Source organism: Microtus ochrogaster, chromosome 8, assembly GCF_000317375.1.
Source record: "Microtus ochrogaster isolate Prairie Vole_2 chromosome 8, MicOch1.0, whole genome shotgun sequence".
NCBI classification, from domain to species: domain Eukaryota; kingdom Metazoa; phylum Chordata; class Mammalia; order Rodentia; family Cricetidae; genus Microtus; species Microtus ochrogaster.
The window spans coordinates 13,869,725-13,895,150 of NC_022015.1; the positions used below are offsets into that span (position 1 = coordinate 13,869,725).

Below are 25,426 nucleotides of genomic sequence, written 5' to 3' on the forward strand. Positions count from 1 at the left end.
CAGAACCACGCCACCACTTTTCCTCCATGGTTTCACAAAGCACCTTTTTATGTTGACTCAATATCAAGCTAAATCGGTAAAAAAGAGTTAGCTGGCCTTGTGGAGAACTGGGGGAAGAGTGCCAGGCAGCAAAGATTGAAGTAGGAGGGGTCATGGGGCCTGGAATAGGGGCTGGGAATGTAGCTCATGATAGAGCTCTTATCTAGAGTTCAATTCCCAGTTTAGGGGTCAGGAAGAAAGGTCTCTGGAAACAAATAAAAGAAGGAATTAAGACAAACCCATCCTGTTCGCCTGCTGAGAAACCTGGATTTGGCTTCCTGAATGGTAATGAGCCATCTGTGTATCTGCTGGGAGCTGGAGGAAGGTTAGAAAGAAGCATGGGGCTGTGAGTTGCCTAAGGTTCCAGTCCCTTCAGCAGGGCCTGCTTCCTTTCCTTTTGGTTCTGGACGTTGACTGTCTTAGAAGAATCAAAGCTCTTATCCACCCATGTACAGCAGTTCGCCAAGTTTGCCTCCAGTTTAATATATGTCAAAGCAAATAAATGATCCAGACACAACAAAGAAGGAAAAACCAAAAAGAACCGAATGAACAATAACAACAAAAACAAACGAGGATGGAGAGGCATAACATCTCTGAAGTGGAGCAAAAACTAAACAGAAATTATAGCCAGCCTAGCGTGAGGATCTGCAGTCTGTGTAATGTGAGGATGCATGTGTGTTGTAGGTCAGGGCTAAGGAGGCATAGGATGGCATGGTTCTAAAAGAAAGAATGATAACCGGGCAAAACAAAGAACGGGGAGGCACAGATAGAAAGAGACCAGAAGTGTGTGGGAAGGCTACCCTCTCTCTCTCTCTGTTTGTTTTGTAATTCATTTGCTGACCCATTAGTCTCCCTCAATTAACTGCAAGTTCCTGAAGGGCAATTGGCCGTGCTCACTTTGAAACTCTGGAGCAACAGAAGTAAACAACGGGAAAGTGGCTGCTTCACCTTAATGAACCGACAGACAGACAAAAGCCTGTTCTTTTCACTAATATTGCTGATAACAGATGAGCTTGTTTCCAGTCAGGGCAGAATCAATGAACTTAAAGCTGAATGGTGAATCCGTTTAGAGATTCTAGTGTCTGCCAAGGCTGGGCTGGGAAATAAGATGCAGAGAAGTCAAGCTGTAGCTCTCCCCAAGAACAACTCTATCCCTTGTCACTCTCTGAACTGTTCTGAGCTGCAAGCTCCCTAGGAATCTTGAGGCCCAAGGATCCTGCGGACATGTCCATGGGCACTCAGAAAGCATCGAAGTCATAGACTCCAAATAATGTCGCAGATCCCAGGGATCTTTGTTTGCAATGGTGCTTGTTTCCCTAGTGAGGGTGTCTCCTCACTCACTCCCGATAGGTGGAGGTCTTTCCTCCAGAGGTTCAGTTGGAAGACCTTTGTCAGGATGCTTTCCAGCCAGCCACAACTTCCATTCTGATTCATATCAACTGATCCCGAGATTCTATTCTGTGGCAAAAGTCAGCTTCATCTGGGTAAAGGTCTCTAAAAAGAACTCCGGCTGCCCAAGGTGGAGCTGTGTCTCCTGCTACCTGCACCTACATCCTGTCTCAGGGCCACTAGAGACAGTAAAGCAAACTGGTTTCCCAGCTCCCCCAGAGCAGGACTGCAGTTGGCTTCCACTGTGTCCATTTCAGGGTGAGACTTCTTGGGAATGAAAGATTTTCCCTGTTGCAGGATGGTTGTGCTCACCCCACCTAGCTCCAGGGGATGTAACTGAGATGGCGCCCTAGGATGCTTATAGAAGCAGAATCTAGATACCAGCCCTGACCATCTTATCTGTTCATACACCAACGGTAGGATTCTGAGTCCTCCCTCCTAAGGGGCCCCTTCTACATTATGGCCAATGGACAATTGTCCCTACACAAGCTGCAGTGACAGGCTTACTAGCGATGCAATCAGAAGTGGGGGCAGGGGAGCTGAAGTAAGTCTGAATTCTGCTTTCAGCTGTGCTACCTCAGACTGAATGACTTGACTTCCCTAGGCTTCAGTGTTCTCTGAGAAAAATGTAAAACACACTTATGGTTAGTCTCTAACCTGTAAGGTGTAGGGAATTTTGATGGTCAGCCTGACAGTATTTCGAATCACCTAGAAAACATATCTCTGGATACATCTGCAAGGATATTTCCAGAAATGTTTAGCTGAGGAAGGAGGACCATTCTGAATATGGCCACACTATTTACTAGCATCATCTCTGTGTGTCCTGACAGAGGAGGAAATGTGACCAGTTACTCCTGCTGCTACTCCTACCACACCATGGTGAGCTGCAGCTGTTTCTGCCTAACCATGGTGAGCTGCGTCCTCAAACTGGGAGACCAAATAAACCCCTTTATCCTTAAGGTATTTTTGCAGGGTATTTTGCCATGTAAGGGAAAAAGTAAGAAAAATATCAAGCCATTTCATTGAACAACTAATAAAATCAACTTTCTAATAAAACAAGGTATGGTAAGATCTTGCTTATTTCCCTCTTCTCTGAGGAGGACCTTCCTCAGATGCCCTGCAGGACTGCTGGGGAGGGAAAACAGCAAGCCTGCCCTAGTGTGGTAGCGTCTGATGTCATCACAAGTTCAGAATTCTCCCTAGAGGAATGGGAGTTGTCAATAGGGAACTCCTGCCTTCCTGGCCCCTCCTCACCACTTCTCTTTCTTTTTAGTTTGGAGACAAGGTCTAACTATGCAGGATGGCCTAGAACTTGTAAGCCTCCTGCTTCGGCCTCTTGAGTATTGAAATCACAGGTATGTGTCTCCCTACCTGGTGACTCACGTTCCTAGCTCTCAGAACATTTCTGTTGTTAACTGAGCTGTTTATTCACTTTTCACTCTGAAGCAGGGGTTTTGTGCTGGCGCCAAGCCCTGTTCTGTGATGGAAAGTGTATTTGATCTGAGATTTTTCTCCCTTTGAAAATGTAACACTTGCCAGGAGGTGGTGGCACAAGCCGTTAATTCCAGCACGCGGGAGGCAGAGGCAGGCAGATCTTGGTGAGCTCGAGGCCAGCCTGGTCTAGAGAGAGTTCCAAGACAGCCAGGACTACACAGAGAAACCCTGTCTGGAAAAATAAAACAAAATAAATATAATACTGGGAAGGAGTGCTTGTATAGAGCTGGGGTTCCATCCCCGACAACACATAAATCAGGCGTGGATAAGATATCATGATAGGATATCCATGCAGGGAGTGGAGGCAGGAAAATCAGAAATACACGAGACTGTGCTGCACAGAAAAACCCTGTCTTGAAAAACAAAAACAAAACAAGACATATGTAACACGAGTTTTTGCCAGGAAAAAAACCCAAAAAACTAAGAATCACAGTGATAGTCTCCCATACGGCTACTGAGACAAAAGGCTGTGTTTTCAGCCCAGAGTTCCTCTTTATTCTCTGCATACAGTGTTGTGAGGACTCACTGAACCTAATGCTAAGAAAGTGCTTACCATAGAGCTTCTCCGTAAAGGTCAGTTTTAATTATTAAAGGATGTACACAGTCTATATGTGACTCACCCTCTTCCTGTACAAGGGACTGGTGCTCCTAAAGCTGACCTCCAGCCAAAACCGTTCTGCCGAGACCTAACTGGACACTGGTAATCTGCCTAGGTGGTCCACAGATATCTTAAACATACCAGGTCTGGGAGCTGTCAACATTTAGCCAAGTCCTGCCATCTCATAAGGAAATAAAATTTGCTTTCCACTAGTTGAAGCTGAGCAGGTCATGTGACTCACACTCTGGCCGATGGGTTATGAACAAGCCTGACACAAGTAGATACTTGAAAAGTGCTTACACATTGGAACTAGCCTTGCTGACCTTGGAGCCTGTGTTACCATGTGAACATGTCCAAGCCAGTCAGCTGGGGAGGTGAGGCCACCGGGAGGAGACACAATGGAGGCCCAGCAAGACCTAGCACCTGACCTTCCTTCCTCGCCACAGGCAGCACTGGGTGAGGTCAACACAGTCTGGTCTGAATCAGAGAGACTTCGCAGATGAACCCAGCGCACTGTCTGCCCCCACAAACTGATTGAATGGATTGTTTGGAGCCACCCTTTTGAAGACGGTACATGTCACTTCAAGTGACAGTGTCTAAATCTGAGCTCAGACTCTCACCCACCCACCTAAAACTGCCTCATCTCTGTTGGTGACATCCTAGTCTATCCAGCTGTTTGACTGGACGTGCAAGTTTCCTTCTAGAAACTTCTCCTTCTTGGCTTTCAGTCATCAGGAGATGCAGAGGGGTGTCTTCGAACCAGCCGAATCCTTGCCATTCTTCTTTCCTGTCTGATCTGGTTCTCATTGTCCCTCATTGGTGTTGCTGAAGGTCACTCATCTGTTCTCCTGCCCCCACTTTCTCTTCCTTGGTATCTCCTCCTCTTCCACCCCCGCACATCCATCTAAATTACAGATGTCATCCCATCACGGTCATCACAGCCTGGGAATTCAAGACTTGTAGTCTAGCCTAGCCTGCAGTGCACACTTTCACCGGCCTCAGTTTACCTTTCAAATTCCACCTCCCTCTTGATTCATTTCAGTCCAACAGATGGGACTCACTACAGCAGCAAGTGGCCTTTTATCACAGAGAAATCAGACATTGGACTTCTGGCCTGGGTGGGGCTCTGCCAGTATCTCAGCTACTTAGTAGGCTGAGGCAGGAGGGTGGTGGGTTCAAGGCTGGACTGGGTTACATAATGAGACCTTGTCTCAAAATAAATATAATAATAATGATAATAATAAAGACATGAGGATGTAGCTTACTGGTAGAGAACTTGCTCAGTACACTCATACTCAAGGACCTGAGTGTAAGCACAGGAATGAAAATCAATCAATAAACAAATAACTAAACTAAACAATTATATATATTATATATAGTTGGCCCTTTGAGTCTACATTATCAACCAATTGTGGGTTGAAGATATGTTTTAAAACTCTACCTTGGCACCAGGCAGTGGTGGCGCCCACCTTTAATCCCAGCACTTGGGAAACAGAGGCAGGCGGATCTCTGTGAGTTTGAGGCCAGCCTGGTCTAAAGTGAGTTCCAGGACTGGCTCCAAAGCTACAGAGAAACCCTGTCTCTAAAAACAAACAAAACAAAACAAACAAAAACTTTATTTTGGGACCAGAGAGATGGCCCAGGGTTAACAGTTCATACTGTTCTAGAACCTGAGTTCAGATCCAAGCCCCTACATTGGGCAGTTTACAAATGCCTGTAACGCCAGCTCCACGGAATCTGCCAGCTTCTGGCCTCCATGGGCACCTGCACATGAGCTTGCACGTACACACACGTGAACAAAATGCATCTTCAAAAACAAAATAGTAAAACTCTGTCTCTATTGCACACGTTGATCCTTCCTTTGTCGTTCTTCTCTAAACAATACAGCCCATGTCCACATTTACATAGTATTCATATTTATAGAGTGTATAGGCACTATGCAAATACTGCTCATTTTGTACGGGACCAGCTTGATCACCAAAGGATTTAACTAATTGCGAATAGGAAATGTTTGGGAAAATGCAGGTGCTGGCTAGTTTTGTGTCAACTTGACACAGCTAGAAACATATCTGGGAAGAGGACATTTTTACTGAGAAAGCTCCCCGTAAGACTGACCTAAAGGCAAGTCTGTGGTACATTTTATTGATTGATGATTGATGTGGGAGGGCCAGCCCACTGTGGGTGTTGCCACCCCTGGACAGGTGATCCTGGGTGCTTAAGAAAGCAGGTTGAGCAAGCCATGAGAGAATTCAAAGCAAAACAAAACAAAACAAAATAGTAAGAAGTGCTCCTCCGTGATTTCTGCATTAGCTCCTACCTCCAAGCTCCTTCCCTGACTTCTCTGGATGATAGACTACAGGCTGATGATGAAATGAATCCTTTCTTCTCCAAGCTGCTTTTGGTCAATTGTTTTAGCTCAGCAATAGAAACCCCAACTAAGACAATGCACTTATAATAAACATCTATAGGTTTTCAGTGATTTACATAACATTTATATGGTATTGGGTATCATAAGTGATGTAGACATGATTTAAAACACATAGGGAAATGTATGCAAATACTGTGCCATTTTCTGTAAGGAACTTGAGAAGCCGTGGACTTTGGTATCAGTGAAGGGTGTTAGCAGTAATTTCCCTCTACTACCAAAGGACGACCGTATGCCATAGGAACTTAAAATATCATGGATGCTATCTACATTTATATAACAAAATTGTCTGTTGTCATTGAAACTGGAGGACGAGTTAGTGCTGTGGAACAAAGCTGGTGATACATTTTGGATTCTGAGGAAGTAAAAACAGAGTACGGGAAGTACACTCAGCAAAGTTTCACTTTAATAGCAAGCTTTAAAAATTAGAAGAGAAGCGCAGGACTTTTCCCTGCATGCCATGACAGGTGGCGTGATGCTTAATTTTGACCATCAACTTGATCGCATTTAGAATCACCTAGGAGACACACTTCTGCGTACATGTAAGGTGTTTCTAGAGAGGGTTAGCTGAAGAGGGAAAACCCACCTAGCGTGCGGGTAGCACCCTCCCGTAGGCTGAGAGTCCCAGACTGAAGAAAGGAAACAAGTGAAAGCCAACTGAACACCAGCCTCCATCTCTCTTTCTGCTTGCTGCCTGTGGGCACAGTGTAATCAGTCACTTCCTGCTGCTTCTCACACCCCTTCCACACCATCGTGGACTGTATCCTCAAACCGAGGGGCCAAATTAAATCCTTCCTTCTTTTGGTTGCTTTGTCTGTATGCTGTTTTTGTCACACGATGAGAAGAGTAACTGAAACAGTGATTTAACTCTTGGCATTTTGTGGTATATTATAAGTGTGTGTGTGTGTGTGTGTGTGTGTGTGTGTGTGTTGAAAATCAATTTATACCCCTAATTAATGGTGAAAACAAATTGATGAAAATAAGAAGTTATGATATTTTTTTTAAAAAAAGGTTTAGAGGAAGACATATACTTATTGTCTACTTTACATCCTGTAGAAAAGAAATCAAATTGGTTGAAGTATTAAATGAAGTGGTAAAAGAATTGGAAGAAAATTTACTTCATTATCTGAGCTCAAAGAGGGAAAACTCTCAGTAAACATACTGACAAAAGAGTTGGGGAAAGGTCACGACTTTTCTTTGTTGGAAAGAAAGGTCACTGCAGGTTGCAGTATTGTAGGTCACTGCAACACTCAGCGCTTTTTATTGGAAAATACTGTGAGGAACTCAAAGGAAAGCCCAAACTAGGGCAGATGTTTTCAACACATACAGCAAGTAATTAGGATATTTTATATATGTGTAATTAGTATTTCTTCACAGATATAATAGTATATAGTAATATATATGTGTGTATTGCATATATTGCTTATAAGAGAAAGGGCTATTAAAAAGAAAATATAAACCTTCCCTAACATCTCTCAGAGAAGTCTTGCTGTGTATCCCAGGCTGGCATCAAATCTGTGAGTGCTTCCACCCTGGGTACAGGGATGGCAGGCATTCTCTATCATGCCTGGCCACATCTCCTTTCTTAAAACATGTACAGGAATGCTAGTGCATTTTTCTGAGCCCTTGTTATGTGCCAAGCATGCAGTGCATGTAACATAAGTGCCTAGCAGACATTAACCCACTCAACTCTCCCCGGCCATAAAGCAGCATTTTGGTTACCATCCCATTATACAGATGAGGCAACCAAGATGCTGGGATTGTAGAACCAAAGAGCAAAATCATAAGCCCCTGAGTCCTACATCCCTGAGGTACATATCCTGTGAGAAGAACTGATGGGTTTGCAGGACGGTACAGTGTCTCTCTGCTCTATGACTCAGCCCTATGCCTCCTGGAGTGAATGGTCCACCCTTCTTCACTTCCTCAACTCCCATTCACCGTCCAGCCTATTGTCCTCTAGTTTCTGTCCCACTCCTTCCACTGGAGGCCGTCTTGGCAGAGAATGCCAGTGCCCTCTTGGTCTCCACACTCCGAGAGCTCCTCTCACCTTTCACCTCGCCTGACCACTCAGTGCACTTGGCACACCTTCCCGCAGTTCCTTCCCAGTTGCCTGGCACGGATTCCTACTGGCTTCTGCTCCTCTGCCTCTCTATTTCCTTTCTGCTCAACTCTTAAACAACTCATGCTTAGGGTTCTCTTTTAGGTCTTGGGTGATGACATTTATTTCCAAGTCTAGAAGGTTTTCTTCTGAGCTCTAAGTCCACTTACTGGACATTTTAACTTGACCCGTTCTTGCCCTCGGGACACAAATCTTGAATCAAAGTAGTCATCTTTAGCACCCTTTCTCTTTTATTGACTAATTATGAGCCTGACACTGACCCACCCTACAGCTCGGCCAGGATCCAAATGTCTGCCTAGGCCTAGTTTCTCCTAGCTTTTCTTGCTAGAATCTGTTATCAAGCCCTACTGCTTCTACACTATCTCTGCATCTCACCCCTGCTCACCTTCATGCCATTGCCCTAGTGAAGGTTCTTAGACTTTCTCTCTGAGCTTATTAATGTGCTGTTTCTAGCATATGATTGGGCTTTAATCAAAATGATATTTTTAAAACAAAGCCTCACTATGTAGGCAGGGCTGGCTTCAAACTCCTGATCTTCCTCTTGCAGCCTCCTAAATGCTAGAATTACAGACATGTGTCACTGTGTTCAGCTAGACTTACAGACATGTGCCACTGTATCCAGCTTTCAATGTTCAAAAAGCTTTACTATGTAGCTTAATATCCTACCCATGGCTCTTTCATCCATTCACCTACCCAGTAATCACTGGGAATATGTTATGTTTCATGATCTGAAACTAGGCACAAGACAGACAGGGTCCTTGTTTCCCCAGACACAAGTTCTATGTTCCAGATATATGTTGATCAATGGATCAATCAACAATAGATCAATAGAGTGTGTGTGTGTGTTGCTAGAACCCAAAACATTGGGTACACTAGGCAAATGATCTATCAGCAAGCTGCCTCCTCAGCTCGGAGGTGTTGATTTTTGTCTTCTCTTAAAGTTTGGGTTCATCTTTTGATATTCAGAGTCTTGACTATGTTAAGCCAAATAGGCCTTTAAGAAATAAGAAAAGTTTGGTGACCAATTCCCTAACTAAGTCTATCAGCTTAGCCTGCCTATCGACAATAAATAACGAGCAAACAAACAAATGTGGAAAATGAAGAAGGAAGGAAGTCTAGCTTGTTTGGATTTATTCTTAGTGAGTCCCTGCTGACCTCAGTAACCCTTGTCTTTCTCTTGTTGTTGTTCGCCATGGTCATCAATCATACCTCTGGCTGACTGACCCTGCTGCGAGGGTTTGATTTTCTACAGGTGTAGCAGAGAACTCAACCCAATCCTGTTTACCCACCGTTGGTACTGAGACTGTTTGCTTAATAATATGGTGGGTGTTTCCGAGCTCAAAGCCGAGACCCAGAGGGCAGAATCCACTTTCTTTTGAACTTGTGAAAGTTTACTGAACTCTTAACCATTTCCAGATGCTACGAGAGGCAGGGGTGAGAGAGAGAGAGAGAGAGAGAGAGAGAGAGAGAGAGAGAGAAGAAAAGGTTGAAAAGTCTAAGTCCTTCTTCAGGATTCAGGGAAACAGTATGGGGGATGTTGGGTGGAAATGTCCTCTGTTGTCTTCTGGCAGCTTTTGGCTCTTTGGTGAACAGAGAAATTAGTGGTACCCCAGGTTTTCCAATTCCTCATTTGAGCATGCTTAAGAATCAACATACTTTTTTATCTTTGGGAAATCAGCATTTATATAGCTCAAGCTGTACACATTACTTATCCCCTATGGTGGAACAAAGATCCTAAGTGATGTGTGTCTGAGAACATCTGTATCACCAGGCGACTATCAGGATGGTTTTCTTCCCTACACATTTTGAAGGGACAGATGGCCTGGGTACCACCACCATTCTATTTCATCACCTCTCCTAGTGATTCTTAAATCACATTTCCTCAGAATAGTATACTCTGAATCTCACTTTCCTATGGATCAGAATTCCATCCCTAAGGTTCAAATATATCACTTCAAAATTCATGTGTTGTAAATGTAATCCCAAAAGTCATGTGTTAATAATATTTGGGAAGGGATCTTTGGAGATCATTAGGAGATTAGGGCACATGGTGGGTCTATGATGGCATCAGTGACTTTATAAGAAGAGGAATTGCAACCTGAGCTAGAGTGCTCACTTTGTGAGGTTCCTGTCCTGTTGCGATGCAGCAAGAAGACCCTTCACCAGTGGTCACCACCATGCTGGGCTTTCCAGCCCCAAATCACAAGCTAAACAAAACCCTCTATTTTATAAATAGTCCAATTTTAGGCTTTTAACCAGAAAACTGACCAAGACACCCATGATATATACTTATGAAGCCCTCTGCCACCTGCCTCTCGTTTTGCTTTGTGAGGTAGTGTCTTTCCATTTGGATCAGGTAGGCCTGGAACTCAGCCTTGACTTCTTAAGTGCTAGGGTTACAGACAGGACCCACTATGCCCAGCCTCATTCCTCCTTATAGCATGCAGTAATTATAATTTGTCATTTGCACACTTTCTCACTCTTGATTCTCTCTGCTCGAGTCCCCTGGGTTTAGCACTGATAAAATACAGAGAAAATAACTGTCGAAAGACTACATGATGGAGGGTCAATCAAGCCTCGAATGCCCACCACATCACCTCACAACCTCTGACTGAGAATCGCTTCAGCTTCTCAATCACATTTCCTAATAATATTGAATCTTGTGATCATCACAAGGTTTTGATCCTTGACAAACCTTTCAGACATTCTCATTTAGGAAATTTGAACCTGGTGGCTCAGATTTTGGAAACCACTGCTCTGGAGACTAAGTCTGTGAGGTGCAGTAGCTGAGCTTCATGTGAGACAATGAACACAGATACCAATAAAGACATAAGCAATAGTCTGCGAAGAGATTGTTTGTCTAGTTTTCCCAACACACACAGGTTTAAAAAAATCTCCACTAAGGAAGAATGTAAAAAAAAACTATAATAGATATAATGTCTTGTTGTCAGAGCCCCCTCATATGCCTGTAAGCATGTTATCTGCTTTCTTTTTATATAGACTGACAATTCTATAGCTAGTGTCTGATGCTCTGTATCTATACACACTGGTGCTTTGTTTCATTTTTAGCAAGGGAGTTTCCCTGCGTTATTTCCCCAGATGGCATTCTGTGCTTGCTAACCCACATGAAAGATGCACACACAGACTTGAATGCGATTCTTGGGATGACCATTGGAAAGCCCAGACCCATGCTCTCTTGGAAAACAGCATCCTTTATTATTAGCTGTTCCTCCATAGCCATCATTCAAAATAAAAAACATAGTGCTCTTTTCTAAACATAAGCCAATGAATATCCTCTTACCAGGTGCATCCCTATGGAGGTGGACATTGCCGTCTCAATCTCTGTCCCCACATCTTCGATGAAGGGGTATTCATTCTGCTGATGGATAAGCACCTTGGCTCCAGTGGAGGACACCAGGAAGGGGTTGTATTCATCTTCATTTATGTATAAGATGACTTGCAGTCCTGAGAGACAGAGCAGCTTGCTGTGATCAAAGGCTAGCAAAACAGTCCCCAAGGGCTTTGGGGGAGCCTCCAATCCAAGACCCAGGGACTTCCAGGAAGTAAAAGGTAGGGTGAATGCCAGACTGGAATCTCTAAAACAGTAAGATTTGTGTTTGATCTGCTTATAGCAAGTTCAAAGTAGTGGTTCAAATACATATCACAGTCGCAGTGCTAGCTAAGACTAAATTCCTACTAAATATGAAGGAACTGGCTGAGATGTATAAATCTATGTAGTTGGTGATAAAGGAGGTTCTACTGGGCATCCAAGGGTACCTTAAGTATTGTGGCTGTTTACAGAAGAGCCGGGGAAGAGATAACACGTGATCATGTACCTGGTTGTTGGTTTAACCTCTCTCCTTCCCCTGTGTTTGTTCTCTCTGTGGGATATATTCTGTACCCAGCTGCCAGCTGAAACTTTAAAGCCTGGAAATCAGTTCAAAGCACTGCCTGAAGCCCTTCAGTGAAAGCCTCTCTGAAATGCCACCGATTCTCCCTGCCTGCCACCATCAAGGCTACGAAGATGTAGCGGGATCTGTCTTTAACCTCAACTTACCCCACTCTCTCCCTTTCTGGATCCGCTCCAAGCACACTGCTCTAATGGGGTAGTCTGAATAAGAATTCCGCCCCCCTCCAGCCCGCTGTAATTCAGCATATGTTGAATTCTTGGACCCCAGTTGGTGGGACTGTTTGGGAAGGATTGGGAGATGTGTCCTTGGAGGAGATGTCACAGGGGTAAACTCGGAGGCTTCAGACACTTCCTGCCACCCCTAGTGTGCTCTCTGCCTCCTGCTTACAGCTCCCAGCTTTTCCTTCCACCGTGTCTTTGCTCGGTCACCATGGATTCTAACCCACTGAACTGTAAGCCTAAACAAATGCTTTCATATGTTGCCTTGGTTGGGTTGTTTCATCATAGCAGCAGAAAGGTAACTAATACAATTTACTCATCTCTCTAGAACATATTGGATTCAGTTTTTCTTTAGAATCCAGACTTCTGTGAACGTGAACAGGGGCCTCCTCATCTTTAAATATCCCCCTCAATGAGGTCTTTCTGAGCCCCCCCATTTTCCAGTTCAAACTCCCATTCTGAGCCCAGCCACTCTGTGTTCCCCTTTTCTGCTCCCTCCCCCTCCTACTTTTCATTAGTACTGTGATGAAATCATGTCTCTTTCCTCAGGCAGGTAAGTCCCCTAAAAGCAGGAACGGCATCTGTCTCATTGCCCACTGTATCCCTAGCTCCTCAAAGTAGGGCCAGCAGATAGTGGATAGTGTTTGGTGAATGAATGAATGAATGAATGAATGACTATAATCTGTGTGAAATGAACGATGAGAACTTCAGAACTATCCTAACCCCTTCTATTTAAAAATAAGGGAACTGAGCTCAGAGAGGGATGTGGCATACAGAAGGCCACACAGCTTCTCCACAGCAGAGCCAGAACTTTGCTTCTCTTCACTCAGTTCCCAGTCAGTCTCTTGCCACAGGAACATGCACTCTGGGTCACAGCTTCTCATGGTCTTGGACAGAACACACATTTCAGAGTTATGAAAGCCAGGATTCTGAGTGTAGATTTCCCCTGTAACAGAGCCTGGCTATTCCTAACAAGAGTATATCTGTGTAAAATATTAAGTTCTATAACTGGACAGGGCGGTGCATATATGCCTGTACTCTCAGTACTCAGGAGGCTGGGTTAGGAAGCTCACACATTTGGGGCCACCCTGGGCTACAAACAAGGGCTAGGGGTACAGCCCGGCATCAGAGTGCTTTGCCCAGTGTGTGCAAGGTCATTGGTTGGATCCTCAGCACCACAGAAAAGATGTGGGGGAGCTCCTTTTGTGAGGAAACCAAGCCAGTCTGCCATGTTCTTACCATCCCCATAAAGTAGACGTGGTGGAAGTAGCGGTGTCATAAATAGTTGTGGTAGTGGCCGCAGTGTCGTCAGTGATGGCTGCATGCACAGTGTGTGTGGCTGGAGTGTGTACCCTCCCTAGACCAGATTCACAAAGCCAAGCGCCAGTCTCCAGTGTGAAGGCATTTGGAGACAGGGCTTTAATGAAGGCTCAATAAGGTCTTAAGGGCATGGCTCTAATCCGATGGGACTGGTGTCCTTATAAAAAGGAGTGACAGCACAGCACCCTCTTGAGACAGAGGAAAGGCCATGTGAGGACACACCTGCAACCATGAAGAGAAGTCTCATCTGAATCCGCAAGTGCCAGCGCCTTAATCCTGAACTTCCAGCCTTCAGCATTGTGAGAAATTAATGTCTATTGTTAATGCCACTCAAACCGTGGTATTTTGGTATGGTAGCTGGAGTGTGTTCCAGGTCTTATTCTAAGTTCTCTGAATAACATTTATGGGAGCTACTGTTATTGTTCTCGTTTTATAGTTGAAGGGCAGTAACCAAGGTCACACAGTGAGAGGTAGAGCTGGGGTTGGGCTGCAGAATCTGTCATCTGAACTAAACTGAAGGTGTGTCTGCCCGCCTAATCTCCTATTCAGCCCATCGGGGTTTAGCTCTGTTTAGACGCCACCTGCCCAGTATTAGTCACCCCAGCAACGAGCTTAAACTAGAGTGGTTTGTCAGCTGAAGGAAGCCCAGCAGCGTCTCTGTGGCTCTCTCAAAGATGGAGATGGCAGAAAGGAAAACAGGTCTACAGCAAGGAAAAGAATGAAGGCGGATGCTCATGTATGCCCTGGGAGAGGGGAAGTGCGTCTTCATTTCAGAGCCAGGGGGAGGGAATTGGAAGCGCAAATGTCCCAACTTGCAGTCCTCACTTGTACTGCTGCCATCAGGGTAGTTACTCCAGTGTCTCAGGGTCCCCTCCACTCAGGTTTCCTTACCGTACTCACTGCCCCCCATGGAGGTGCTGAGGATGGTGGCATTCTCTCTGTTGTTGAACGTGTAGCAATTTCCATACATTGGATGGTGGAAAAGTGTGAAGTTCCTATGGAGGGAGAGAAAGGTTCAGGAAGAGCTGGGCTGGGGCTTGCGCTTGTGCGTCCCAGTTGAAATTCGGGAGCACCGTGTTGATGGAGAAAGCCTTCCCTTGGGATAATGGCTGGGAAGGTGACTCACTCTTCCCATTTTCCTCTGGTGAAATGAGCAGATCCCTCAGTCAGGCTGACACGCCTTGATGTAGAATTTGACCATGCCCTTGTTTTCTCTCTCATAATCCTCTCGCTGCTTTCTCTATTTTGATTTCATATTATTTTGTCTTTGAAATAGGGTCTCATGTATCCCAGGCTCACTTCAAATTCCCCACGTGGCCAAGAAAGGCACTGAACATTCTATCCTGCTGCTTCCGTCTCCAGAGTGCTAGGAGTACAGGTGTGTACCACCATCCTAGGGGTGGAACCAGAGACTTGATGCTGGTTAAGCAAGCACTCTGCCAAGTGAACTACATCCTCAGCCTCGAGATGATATTCATGTCACATGACTGCCCCCAAATTCCTCTACCCTTGAATTTCTCTGGCACTTAGAGCTTTTTGAATCCCCAGTCCCATGAAATAACCTTCAGAGGAGTCCCATCCTATGGCCAATATGCAATTTCAGAACCTTTACCTTCAGGGTTACCCCCAAACACTCAATATTTGCAAGGACCAATGTGTGTATTAACATATAGAAGGGTCAGAATTCAGAAATTCAGAAAAAAAGGTTGTTAAACCATTCCGACTGGTGGGGTCATCTCAGAATGTCCCAATGACCTAATCGTCACTATCAGGTATGATTATTGCATCCAAGGTGGAATGGCTTGAAGAATCACAAATATAAATACTGCTGCCTACTTCCTTCCTTCTCTTCTTTTCTTCTATCTCTCCCTCCCTTCCTCCCTCCTTCCCTCCCTCCCTCTCTCCCTCCCTTCCACTATACCAGAGTAGTGGCTCTTATACACTGTAGTAATATACAAAGCTACATGCATGCTATTGACTACCTTGTGTTGTGACAGGTTATTTAATGGGTTTAAATTATTATGATTTGCCAGAGTGAGTTCTAGGAAAGCCAGGGCTACACAGAGAAGCTCTGTCTTGAAAAAAAAAAGTACACAGATATTGTGATTCCACACCAAGTTCATTTTTCCATTGACCCTGGAACCTAGCTCCCGTGTATGTGATTTCCCACAGGGCAGAGTCAGTGTTCTTAAGACCCTCAGACAAGCTGCAGGCGCATGGAAAGGGGCCAAAGGTTAGAGCCTCCGGTCCTCAGAGAGTGTCCCCTCCTGACCTGGCATCACAGGACATCCCATCGAAGAAGCAGGTCACCAACAGTTCTTCGGCAGAATAGCTCATGTTGATTTTCTTCTCTAGAGGCACCTGCGCCATGATATTCATGTAGTGAAGCTTGTACCACTCCTGGATGGCATTGATTCCTGAGCTGAAGGTGTAGGTGGCACAGTCAGAGGTGTCATTTGAGCACTGTGAATAAGAGGAGACACCAGGCTGTCAGTGCCACCGCTGTCAGAAAGACTGAGATGAGTAATAGATGCCAGGTGAGGTCCTCGGGAACAAGGTTGGTTTCCCCTTGCTTCCGGGAGCTTGGAGAGGTCAACCTTAAGCCTCAAGGATCAAAGAGAGAGTAAAGGACACTGAGGTCAACCCCTGTGACTTACTACTACTGTCTGCCATTGGACAAGAAACAAATTCAGTCTTTAGGGTCCCCATATATCCAGGGCTTAGCTGATTCATGTCACTGTCTTCCTACTGAACTCACCCATTTCTTATTATAGACGCAGTCTGGATTCCAGCCCAGATTCTGACACTACCGCTCTGCAGGATCTCAGCCAAGGCACTAACTTATGGAGTATGTCACTGACAGAATGTTAGCAGAAATACCGTCCTACCCAACACTTAGCAAGTGGTTGGAAGGGCTCGTGTTTGAAACACTTAGCTACGAGGGCTCTAGAGAGAAGCCATGGAACATTCCAGGCATTTTCATCACTCTGGGCTTGGAAAGTCTCCTGAAAGGACAAATGTCCAGAGAATTTGTTATCAAGAGAATCATGTAAATATCCTATGAATGGAACCAGGAGGATTTTAGAAGTCTCAGTGATTTTGATGAAGGGCCTTTTTCACTGTTGAAAATTTGGCTGGATTAATAGAAAGAATTGCTAGATTCAAAAGTCTCACGATCAAGGCTACTAAAATGAAGAAATGGTCCCCAGCCATGCTCCAGTGGTGGCCTGGAGAGACACAGTAGCGATAGTCTTTGTCCTGGAGGGTACTGCTGCTTCCTGTTGTCAGCCCAGTGGGACCAGAGAGGAGATAGGAAGCCTGGTATGGCACTTCGTGAAGGTAAGTACTCCTGGGATCCCTGGTGCATTTGCTGGAGTTTATTTTCCCCTTTCTGATGTCTGTGCAGCCAATCTGCTTTGGGGCCCTGTCAGGAGGTGATCAGGTACCCCTGAATTTGGCTATGTAGAACCCCAAGATGGAATCTGCATCAAAGGCATTACCAGAAGGAGTGAAAACGACATCTTTAATTCAGCATCAGTATCTGAATGAATCTCATCACTTCTTGCTCCCTAGATCACTAGGTCTCCCCAAATTTCTGTCTTTAAAATGTCTGTGAGTCTCTTCTAAGACTTCACCCATGCCTAACTCTGCTTGAGGTTGGTTTCAGTTGCTTGCCACCAAATCACTCTAACACGGTATAAATCTTACAGTTGGCCTATTGGCTCTAAAGATCAAGAAGGGACTCTGAGCCCCACCACCCCCGGTCCCCCCCCATACATATGAATTGTGACAAAGTGGATCTTACCAACTGAAATCCCACCAGTTTCTTCGACTCGTGAACATGCATGACATTGGAAGCCTTGTGGATGATTTTCCCACTGATTTTCCGCTTCCGACCAGTGAAGAAGTCCATGGCCTTTCTCTTCTTATTCTCATTGAAGACCAGCAGCGGGATCAGGTTGAGGAATCTGGGTGGCGGGCCTTCCCAAGTGGATTGAATGGATCTTGCTTCCCGGCGTTTCTGAGTTGTATCCTCTGGAAAATCATTTACCCCATACAGGGACTGCAAGGCCTGCTTTGTCTCCCTGTCCAAGTCAGTCAGAAGGTCACTCACAGCACTGTACCTGACAAAGTGGAAAGGAGATATCACGGAGAGGAACGGCTTCTAGCACAGTGCCGCTGCTTCTACACGGTGTCCTCCCTTGGTGTCAGCCCTGTGTCTCCCGACCACTTCCTTGCCAAGGGGACCAGGTCTTTCACTGTTTGTACCATCTAAAATGACATTGGATCCCCATTTTTGCAACGTCTGTCAATTTATTCTTAGGTATGTTGAGGCCCCCAGTCAGTGTTTCTGGAGTGTTGACTCTCAGGTGTTGCCCATAAAGTATCCAAAATGAGGGCACATGAATAACTGCTAACTGTATGGGACCCCCATTTCCACCCATCTCACTCTGCCCACTGGACATCCTCCAGTCAGTGCTGCTAGGCAAGAGGTTGGGAGCATCACCTTGACAGCCCCCAGGAGAGCTGATGACGTTTTGTTTGTTTGTTTGTTTTGTAAATGGTCACTATACCACGTGGTCCCAGTTTCTCTCAGAATGCTATCTTCTCTTCCCTCTTGCTTTCTGTAGAGGTCATGACACAGCACAGTAGCTAGGGATATCAATTTCAGAGTCAAACTACCTGCCTTGTTCAAGTCTCCATTCTAATCCAGGCTATGTGACCTCAGACAAAGTTTCTTAGCGTTTCTGTGTCTCGGGTTCCCAGCCTACTCATTTGTAAAATAAGGTTATTGGGAAGGCTCAATATGTTTACTATAGGCAAAAGAAATAGAGCTGGGTGTGGTGGCACATAGCTACAATGCCAGCACTTGGGAGGCTGAGGCAGGAAGATCACAAGTTCAAGAACAATCTGAGCTACATAGCATGACTGCCTCCAAGTATATGAATAATGTTAAATTATTAAAAGAAATATATATGCACATAGGTAACTAAATGGCCACTATTATTTGCAGTTGCATAAGTATATTTGTTAATAGTTCACTACCTCACTGTAGCATAAGCTCTCCTAGGGCAAAGAGTGTGTTAGGGTTATTCTGTACTGTGCCCTGGAACTCAGCAAAGTGGCTCACGATTTTCAAAGGTTAAGTAAATAATTACAGATAGAATATGGGTGGAGAAAGGAGAAGGGAAAGATGGGAGAGGAGGGAGGAAGGGAGGAAGGCAGTGAGGAGACGTTGGAGATAGAGTCTGAGACCTGATTTTGGTTTTTGTCTTTGCCTTCAGCGCATGCCTCTGACCAACTCAGCTTCTGATCAGTTCTGCTCTTCCCTGCTCTGCACCCCCTCCCGCTCTGCACCCCTGCACCTCCCCCTCAACCTCATCTCTGCACACCCCACCCCTCTCCCTCTGCAGCCAGCACTGTATGCCAGCTCTGCACTCCTCCACTCCCCACCCCCTGCCACAAATTCTGCTGCCTTCTGACTTGCCTCCCAGATCAGTTTCCCATAATCCCAAGGACACTGATGACCCATTTAGAACAGGTCCTGCCACTGACAACAGGGCAGCACCAAGGGTTGATCCTGTCCAGAGCCCAGGGAGCTCAATTACTGGGCTGGGCTCACTGAGATGAGGGGTCAGGGCAGCAAGATTGCTTCCGGAAGTCACCTGGGTGTCACTTCTGAGTCAGCCTGGCTTTGGGGGAGAGTAAGGGAGTGAAGCTAAAGAAGCTAAGAGGAAAGATTCCTGTGTGCTACATGTGTGTTGGGGGAGGCAGAATGCTAACCTTGTTCCCTGGAAGAGTCTCAAAGCAGAATTGCTGGAGCAGCTTTCCCTGCCTTCCTGCCTTAGACATAGCCATTGAACTGAGGGTATTTACAGGTCTGGAACCGATCTTGGCAATCAAATCAAATTTGTAAAACCTGTGTCAGCAGGTTGGCGTGGCACTCAGACCGCCGCTTTGGGGAGGGGCTTTGGCATCCCTGAGAGGCCAGACTTTTCCGCTCCCAGATGCCAGGGCAGTCTCTTACTTGTAGGGGTTGATATTGCAGATAGTGACGGCAGGGAAATCCAGCTTCTGGAAGTGAACTTTGATGGAGACAGAGACAGTGTAGAAAGAGAAGACGAGGAGGGCACACTGCCAGATGATGAGGGCCACTGCGGTCAGCGTGAACAGGATCCACAGCAGACGCCGAAGGCGGCCTCGGGACACCACGATGCGGCGGCAGCCGTGGGTGTTAGTGTTCAGGCAGTACCAATGCATCAGGTCCTTAATGGTTGGTGCCTGGGGGCCTCGAACCGGCAGATTCTTTTTGATTTTGGCTTTGATCTTCTCTCCAGGCGCCATGGTGAGGAGGGGACTTTGCAGTCTGCAGAGTTCTGAAGGGACAGAGGAGAACTGTAAGTGAGCTTGCAAGCACGGGCCTGCCAGCCCTTCTCTGGAGCTTCCGACTGGGAAACACCAAGCCCACATGTTCTTAGAGGACATCTTCTTCTTCTGAGGGCTGGACAGGCTGCATTCTGAGCCCTTGGCCCCTTCTCCAGGATATTTGCTTTGGGCTACCACAGCTGCCTCCTCCTCTGAGGGCCCCCAGGCCAAGCCCTGTGGGGGCAGGGCAATACATAACCTGCACATACTGGCTGGACTGGCTGAAGGACCTTTCCCTGGAGTTCCTGGGGCTGGTGACCTCACAGCAACTCAGCCAGACTTCTGTTACAGGCTGGGAACTATAACCCGTGCCTTATCGCTTCCACTGGCCACCTCTCCTTGAGAGCAACCCTCCTGTGTTACGATGGTTCATGGTGCCGAGCAAAATGTCCCTCCTGCACACACAGGGCAAGGTGTCACTCACTGACTGATGTAATCTCCCACAACTTCCCAGCAGCTGTTATATATAGATCATGTCCTGACTATGTTTCCCCCACTCCTTTCCATGTTGCTGTCTTACAAGTAAGATAATTGGTTTCTTCTCTTTACTGTCAGTTCAAGTGCTCTCTGCAGCACCTGACATAATGGCTGTTGGCTGTTCCATATTTAGCAGGCATCATGCCATTTTACCTGATTTTAAGATAGCATAGTCTGGAGAGGGCACCTTGATTCAATGACAGCTTTGGGGGTGAGTTTTGGGAAATGAATGAGCACACTCACAGTTTGTATGATGCCTCTCAGTTGCAGAAACAGCACGATACAAGATATTCATTTTATCAATGTACTCACTGTACAGTAGATGGAATTATCAGTCTCATACATATGTGATCTCTGTATATAAATATGCAGGAGTTTATATGTATTTTGACAGTCACACAAGATGGATAGATGTACTGTTATCTCCATATCAGATAGATGGAGTGACTTGCTCAAGATACACAGCATGGCTCCTGTGTCCGTATGGGGTCTGTGTTCAAGTCAAGGACTTTGATGACCCCATCAAGTTATTTTCTTTTTCGAGATGACTGTACAAACTAGTGGGTTTTGTTATGGCATTTTCATACATATGTGTCATACTCTGTTCGTATTTCTCTCCCCCCATTGCACTTGCTGGTCCTCTTCTTCCTCCCAAATAACCCCTGACTCAGTTTTCATGCCATATGTATTCTGTTACTCCCTCTTTACTTCTCCCCTCCTCCCTTAAAATCTTCATCTGTTTGCTCATGATCCCCTTGTTATTCCCCCCAAACACATACTTAAATCTAGGCTCTGTATATGAGAGAAAACATCTTTTAAAGAATGGCTTTTTTTTTTTTTGCTTAGCACAATGATTTCCATCTCTATCATCAAATTTTTTAGGTGGGATTCTGGACCAAAAGATTTAATTTTCTTCTGTCCTGAGTCCATGAGATATGGTCCAAAATTTGGGGAAAGTTGTGGGAATGAATCTCTCAAGTTTACCATGCTAGCGGGTTTAAGGCTTATAATACAAAAGAAAGAATGGGGACCAGGGGTGAGATGTTCATAATCCAGACTGCCCCCATAACCTGTCCCCTATAGACTTACATAATTGTTCTAGATAGAGAAAAGCTATCTCTTATTTTCAGAATTATGCCATTAGCCGCTTGACCAGCAGTAATTTACTTGGCTTTACTTTGTTTTAAATACTGTGTTACCCTTTAATAAAAAGGTGTGGAGTATGGTGGTACACCTTAAATTCCAGCACTCAAAAGGCAGAGGCAGGAGGGTGTCTGTGGGTGCAAGAATTCTGGTCTACATACCAAGTTCTAGGCCCCCCAGGGATACAAAGAAGGAAGGAAGGAAGGAAGGAAGGAAGGAAGGAAGGAAGGAAGGAAGGAAGGAAGGAAGGAGGAAGTTAGCAGTTTCAGGATCAATTCATGTAAAACTGCAGCCCAGAGATGATTCCCTCCTCTGCCAGACTTTTGCCAGAAGCTAAATTCTGGACACTCTTGTTCCTAACACTAGGTCTTCTCAATGAAGATGATTCTTGGGGTTCCTCTGACCCTTCATCTCTTCCCCCAGAGGATCAGCCAGTAATGTGATGGGGGATTCCAGAATGTTCACATAAATATTTCAACTCTAAGGTAAAGCAAGATTATAGGTAGCACTAGACGGTGGGGCTTGATTCAATCCGGTGCTTTCGCAAAGGAATTTGAAGTTGATTTGATACATTCAGAATTCATCCTAAGGGTTAGCTCACTGAATGTGCTCAACAATCTTCTCAGGTAGGGATCATAATTCCCCCGTTATACAAATGAAATGGAGACACGGATAGACTAAATAGCTTGCCCAAGGTCATAATAGAAAGTGTCCGGGTTAGGATTTGAACTCAAGAACCCACACTAGTTATGCTGTTCCCTAAGTAATGATAGTGGTTGCAGACACAGCTGCACTAGCAGTGGTAATAGCAGCTGCCAGTCACTGATAAACCAGCACCCAGGCCTTCTATTCCGACTTTCTCGCCTGATTTCTCACTGCAGACTAAATGAGGTGTTATCACTCCTCCCATCTCACAGAGGTGCAAAGTGAGGTGCAAAGAGGTTGCTTGCCCAAGGTCACACAGTATGAAAGACTTAAAGACTTCTTTGAAATTCCAGGTCCCTGGTTTCTTCCTGACACCTGTTCTCCTCCCTCGTTTGCCCCCAAACCTTGCCTCTTCTCCTGTGTGGAAAATAAAGCCTGGTGAGGGGTGAGACCTTTGCCAGGCTCTGTTGTTCATCCTAGAACTTGGGCTCCAAAGCCAGGGAAAGTTTCGATTCCCTCCGTGCCACGGTGCTGTTCTCATATAACTTAAAACTCAAAGGCAAGGACTCAAGGCTGTAGAACAGCACTACCCCACGGACACGCTGCAGGCCCTGTCTCTCCGGTGGGGAGCGACCTGGCGCAGTTTTGTGGCAAAAGCCGTCTGCTTTGTGACAGCAGCTGCTTCCAACCAGACCGCTTCAAGTGCTTGATTCTTTCTCCAACAGTCACCTCCAAAGAAAAGCTTCCCGGCGGCTGAAAGGAACAGTCGCGGTCAAGTGCATGCTCTTCAAGTCTGGGAAGTGGGGTGAGCTGGGCAGAGAAGAGCCGAGACGCACTCCCCGCCCCCGCCTCCAGTGGCTCAGAAGCGCCTGTCGCTCAGCTTTGTATCCCGTCCGGGGTCTGAGGAGAAGGCTGGAGCTGGACCCAGATCGCCCGGGAAGTGTCTCAGCATCCCGCCACCCGCGGACAGCGTAATCTTCTTCTTGGAAGTCACCGCGCCCCATGGCTGCTCAGATACTTGGAACCCCGGAATAAGACCGACCCGACGCGGCCAAACTTACCTCTCAGGATCAGAAGGGTCGCGGGTGGCGTGTCTGGGTCTGGGGACGCTCGTCTTCTGACTTCATAAAGCCAGCATCTCCAGGAGGCACAACCAGGAGCGCCCGTGGGCCAGGCCTAGGCTACGCCCCTAGACACCCCGCCCCTTCAGACTCCGCCCACACCTGCCCAGGTGTTTTCCCCGGGTCATCCCCGGACTTGTCTCTGCGCAGAGTAAGCCATGACCCCACAGCGCCACCTCCCGTCCTGAGTCAGTTCTGCGCCTCAGCCCGTACTGAGCTGCGTCTTGCGGTGGCATCGCGCGCGCGCGTGCTTGCTGCCGCCCAGAGGCCACTCTGCAGCCTGCATTCCCGCGGGGTCAGAGCCCCATCTTCTCCAAGGTACTTAGCAGAGCCAATGGCAGTGCAGCTCCAGGGCCTCATCCTGGCCCACATCACAGGAGCTCTTTTAAATCAGTTCCAGCAGAGGTTTACTCGTCTTACTCCTCATCTCTCCGACCTTGTCAGGACCTGCAGAACGAAGCTACTTCAGTGTCCTCTTAAGTCTGGCTTGGGGCAGCAGGAGCTAGCTGTTCAACCAAACCACACATTCTTTGGGCCTGTCGGCCGTGTTTCTGTAGGAACTCACACAGATGAATCTTAGAGACAAGTTTAGAACGCTGAAACTGTGAGCGACCAAAGACAAGGATCCAGGTCACAGTCCCTTTGAGCTGGGAAGAAACAGGGCCCCACAGAAGGGACGGCACTAACAAGAATTAGAACGTTTTAGACTTTAATGTGTTCATTGTTAAAATGCAGGTTATGGGGTTGGGGATGCGCCTCAGCGGGAAGAGGGCTTGTCCAACATCCTGGAAGCTCACGGTGTGAGCCCCAGTGCCACACACACTTAATGTGGTGGTGCATGCCTGTAAGACTAGAGCTGGGGGTGGGGGTGAGAAAAGAGGCTCAGAAGCTGAGGACATCCTCAGCTACAAAGAAAATTTGAGACCAGCCTATGCTGCACTTGAGATCCAGTCTCAAAAAAGGAAAGGAGCCGCGGGGGGGGGGCGGGGAGGGCGGGGACGGGGATGCAGGCTCTGATTCAGTAGGCTGGGGTGAATCTCAGAATGCTGGACCTCTGGCTTCTTACGAGATGTCTCTTTTGCCTAACCGAAGATCATGCTTTAGGTGGGCAGAAACATGTCAAGCATTATTGAAAAACAATTTAAAGAAAAATACCCTAAAATCCCTAACCATGATTTCTTGCGATAAATGCTCATGGTGGAGAATTCACATAATAATCCACACCCCTTACTACATAAGCAGTAGGATTATTGTACCAGCTAGTTTGTTGTTAGCACAACTCCAGTTATTTGGGAAGAGAGACTATCAGTTCAGAAAATGCTTCCCTAAGATTTGCCTGTGGGCAAGCCTGTGGTGCATTTTCTTGGTTGGTGATTGATCAGAGGGAGGGTCCAACTCACCGTGGGTGGTGCCGCCCCTGGATTGGTCCTGGATTGGTGGTCCTGGGTATTGTACCCAGAAGAGTAACCAGTCAGCAGCACTCCTCCGTGACCTCTGCATCAGCTCCTGACTCCAAGTCCCTGTTTCAGTTCTTACCCTGACTTCCCTCAGTGATGAACTATTGTCTGGAAATGTAAGCTGAAATAAACTCTTTTCTCCCCAGGCTGCTTTTGGTCATGGTGCTTATTCACAATAGAAACCCTAACTTAGAATTATTATTTGGTGTATGTATACATGTATTGCATGTATGTGAATATGATGGGTGTTTTGCTATTTAATTTAAATTTTTTTTAAATTTTGTGTGTGTGTGTGCATGCGCATGTGTTCCTGTCTGTGTGTGAGCATGTTCACGTGAGTTCAGGTGCCTGCAGAAGCCAGAAGAAGGCATTGAACCCCTTGGAGTTATAGGCAGCTGTGGAAGCCATTTGATGGGGGTGCTGGAAATCAAACTTAGAGCCTCTGCAAGAGTGGTGCATCTGAGCCACCTCTCCAGCTTGGAAGTTTTAAATATACACTGTTTTAAAATTATTGAGTTGTTTTTTTTAATGACATTACATGGCCTGTTCTCATATTATAGCATTGACATGTTTTTCATCTCTCCATATGTGGCAAGCAGGAAGCTTTCCTGGTCACTATACATTTAAGCTCATCAAGTGATTTT

General features: G+C 46.1%; 1 protein-coding gene across 1 annotated transcript in view; it reads right to left on the reverse strand.

The window, feature by feature from the left end:
• The window catches only part of Scnn1g (sodium channel epithelial 1 gamma subunit), a 32,074-nt gene extending 8,770 nt beyond the window's left edge, over window positions 1–23,304 (reverse strand). The window contains exons 1-6 of the mRNA XM_005351138.2: window positions 23,266–23,304; window positions 19,542–19,890; window positions 17,319–17,637; window positions 15,786–15,976; window positions 14,405–14,508; window positions 11,366–11,529 (exon numbers count right to left, since the gene is read on the reverse strand). Coding sequence (XP_005351195.1) covers window positions 11,366–11,529; window positions 14,405–14,508; window positions 15,786–15,976; window positions 17,319–17,637; window positions 19,542–19,858 — 1,095 coding nt within the window. The 5' untranslated portion in view covers window positions 19,859–19,890; window positions 23,266–23,304. The remainder of the gene's footprint in view (window positions 1–11,365; window positions 11,530–14,404; window positions 14,509–15,785; window positions 15,977–17,318; window positions 17,638–19,541; window positions 19,891–23,265) is intronic.
• Window positions 23,305–25,426: the final 2,122 nt, after the last annotated feature.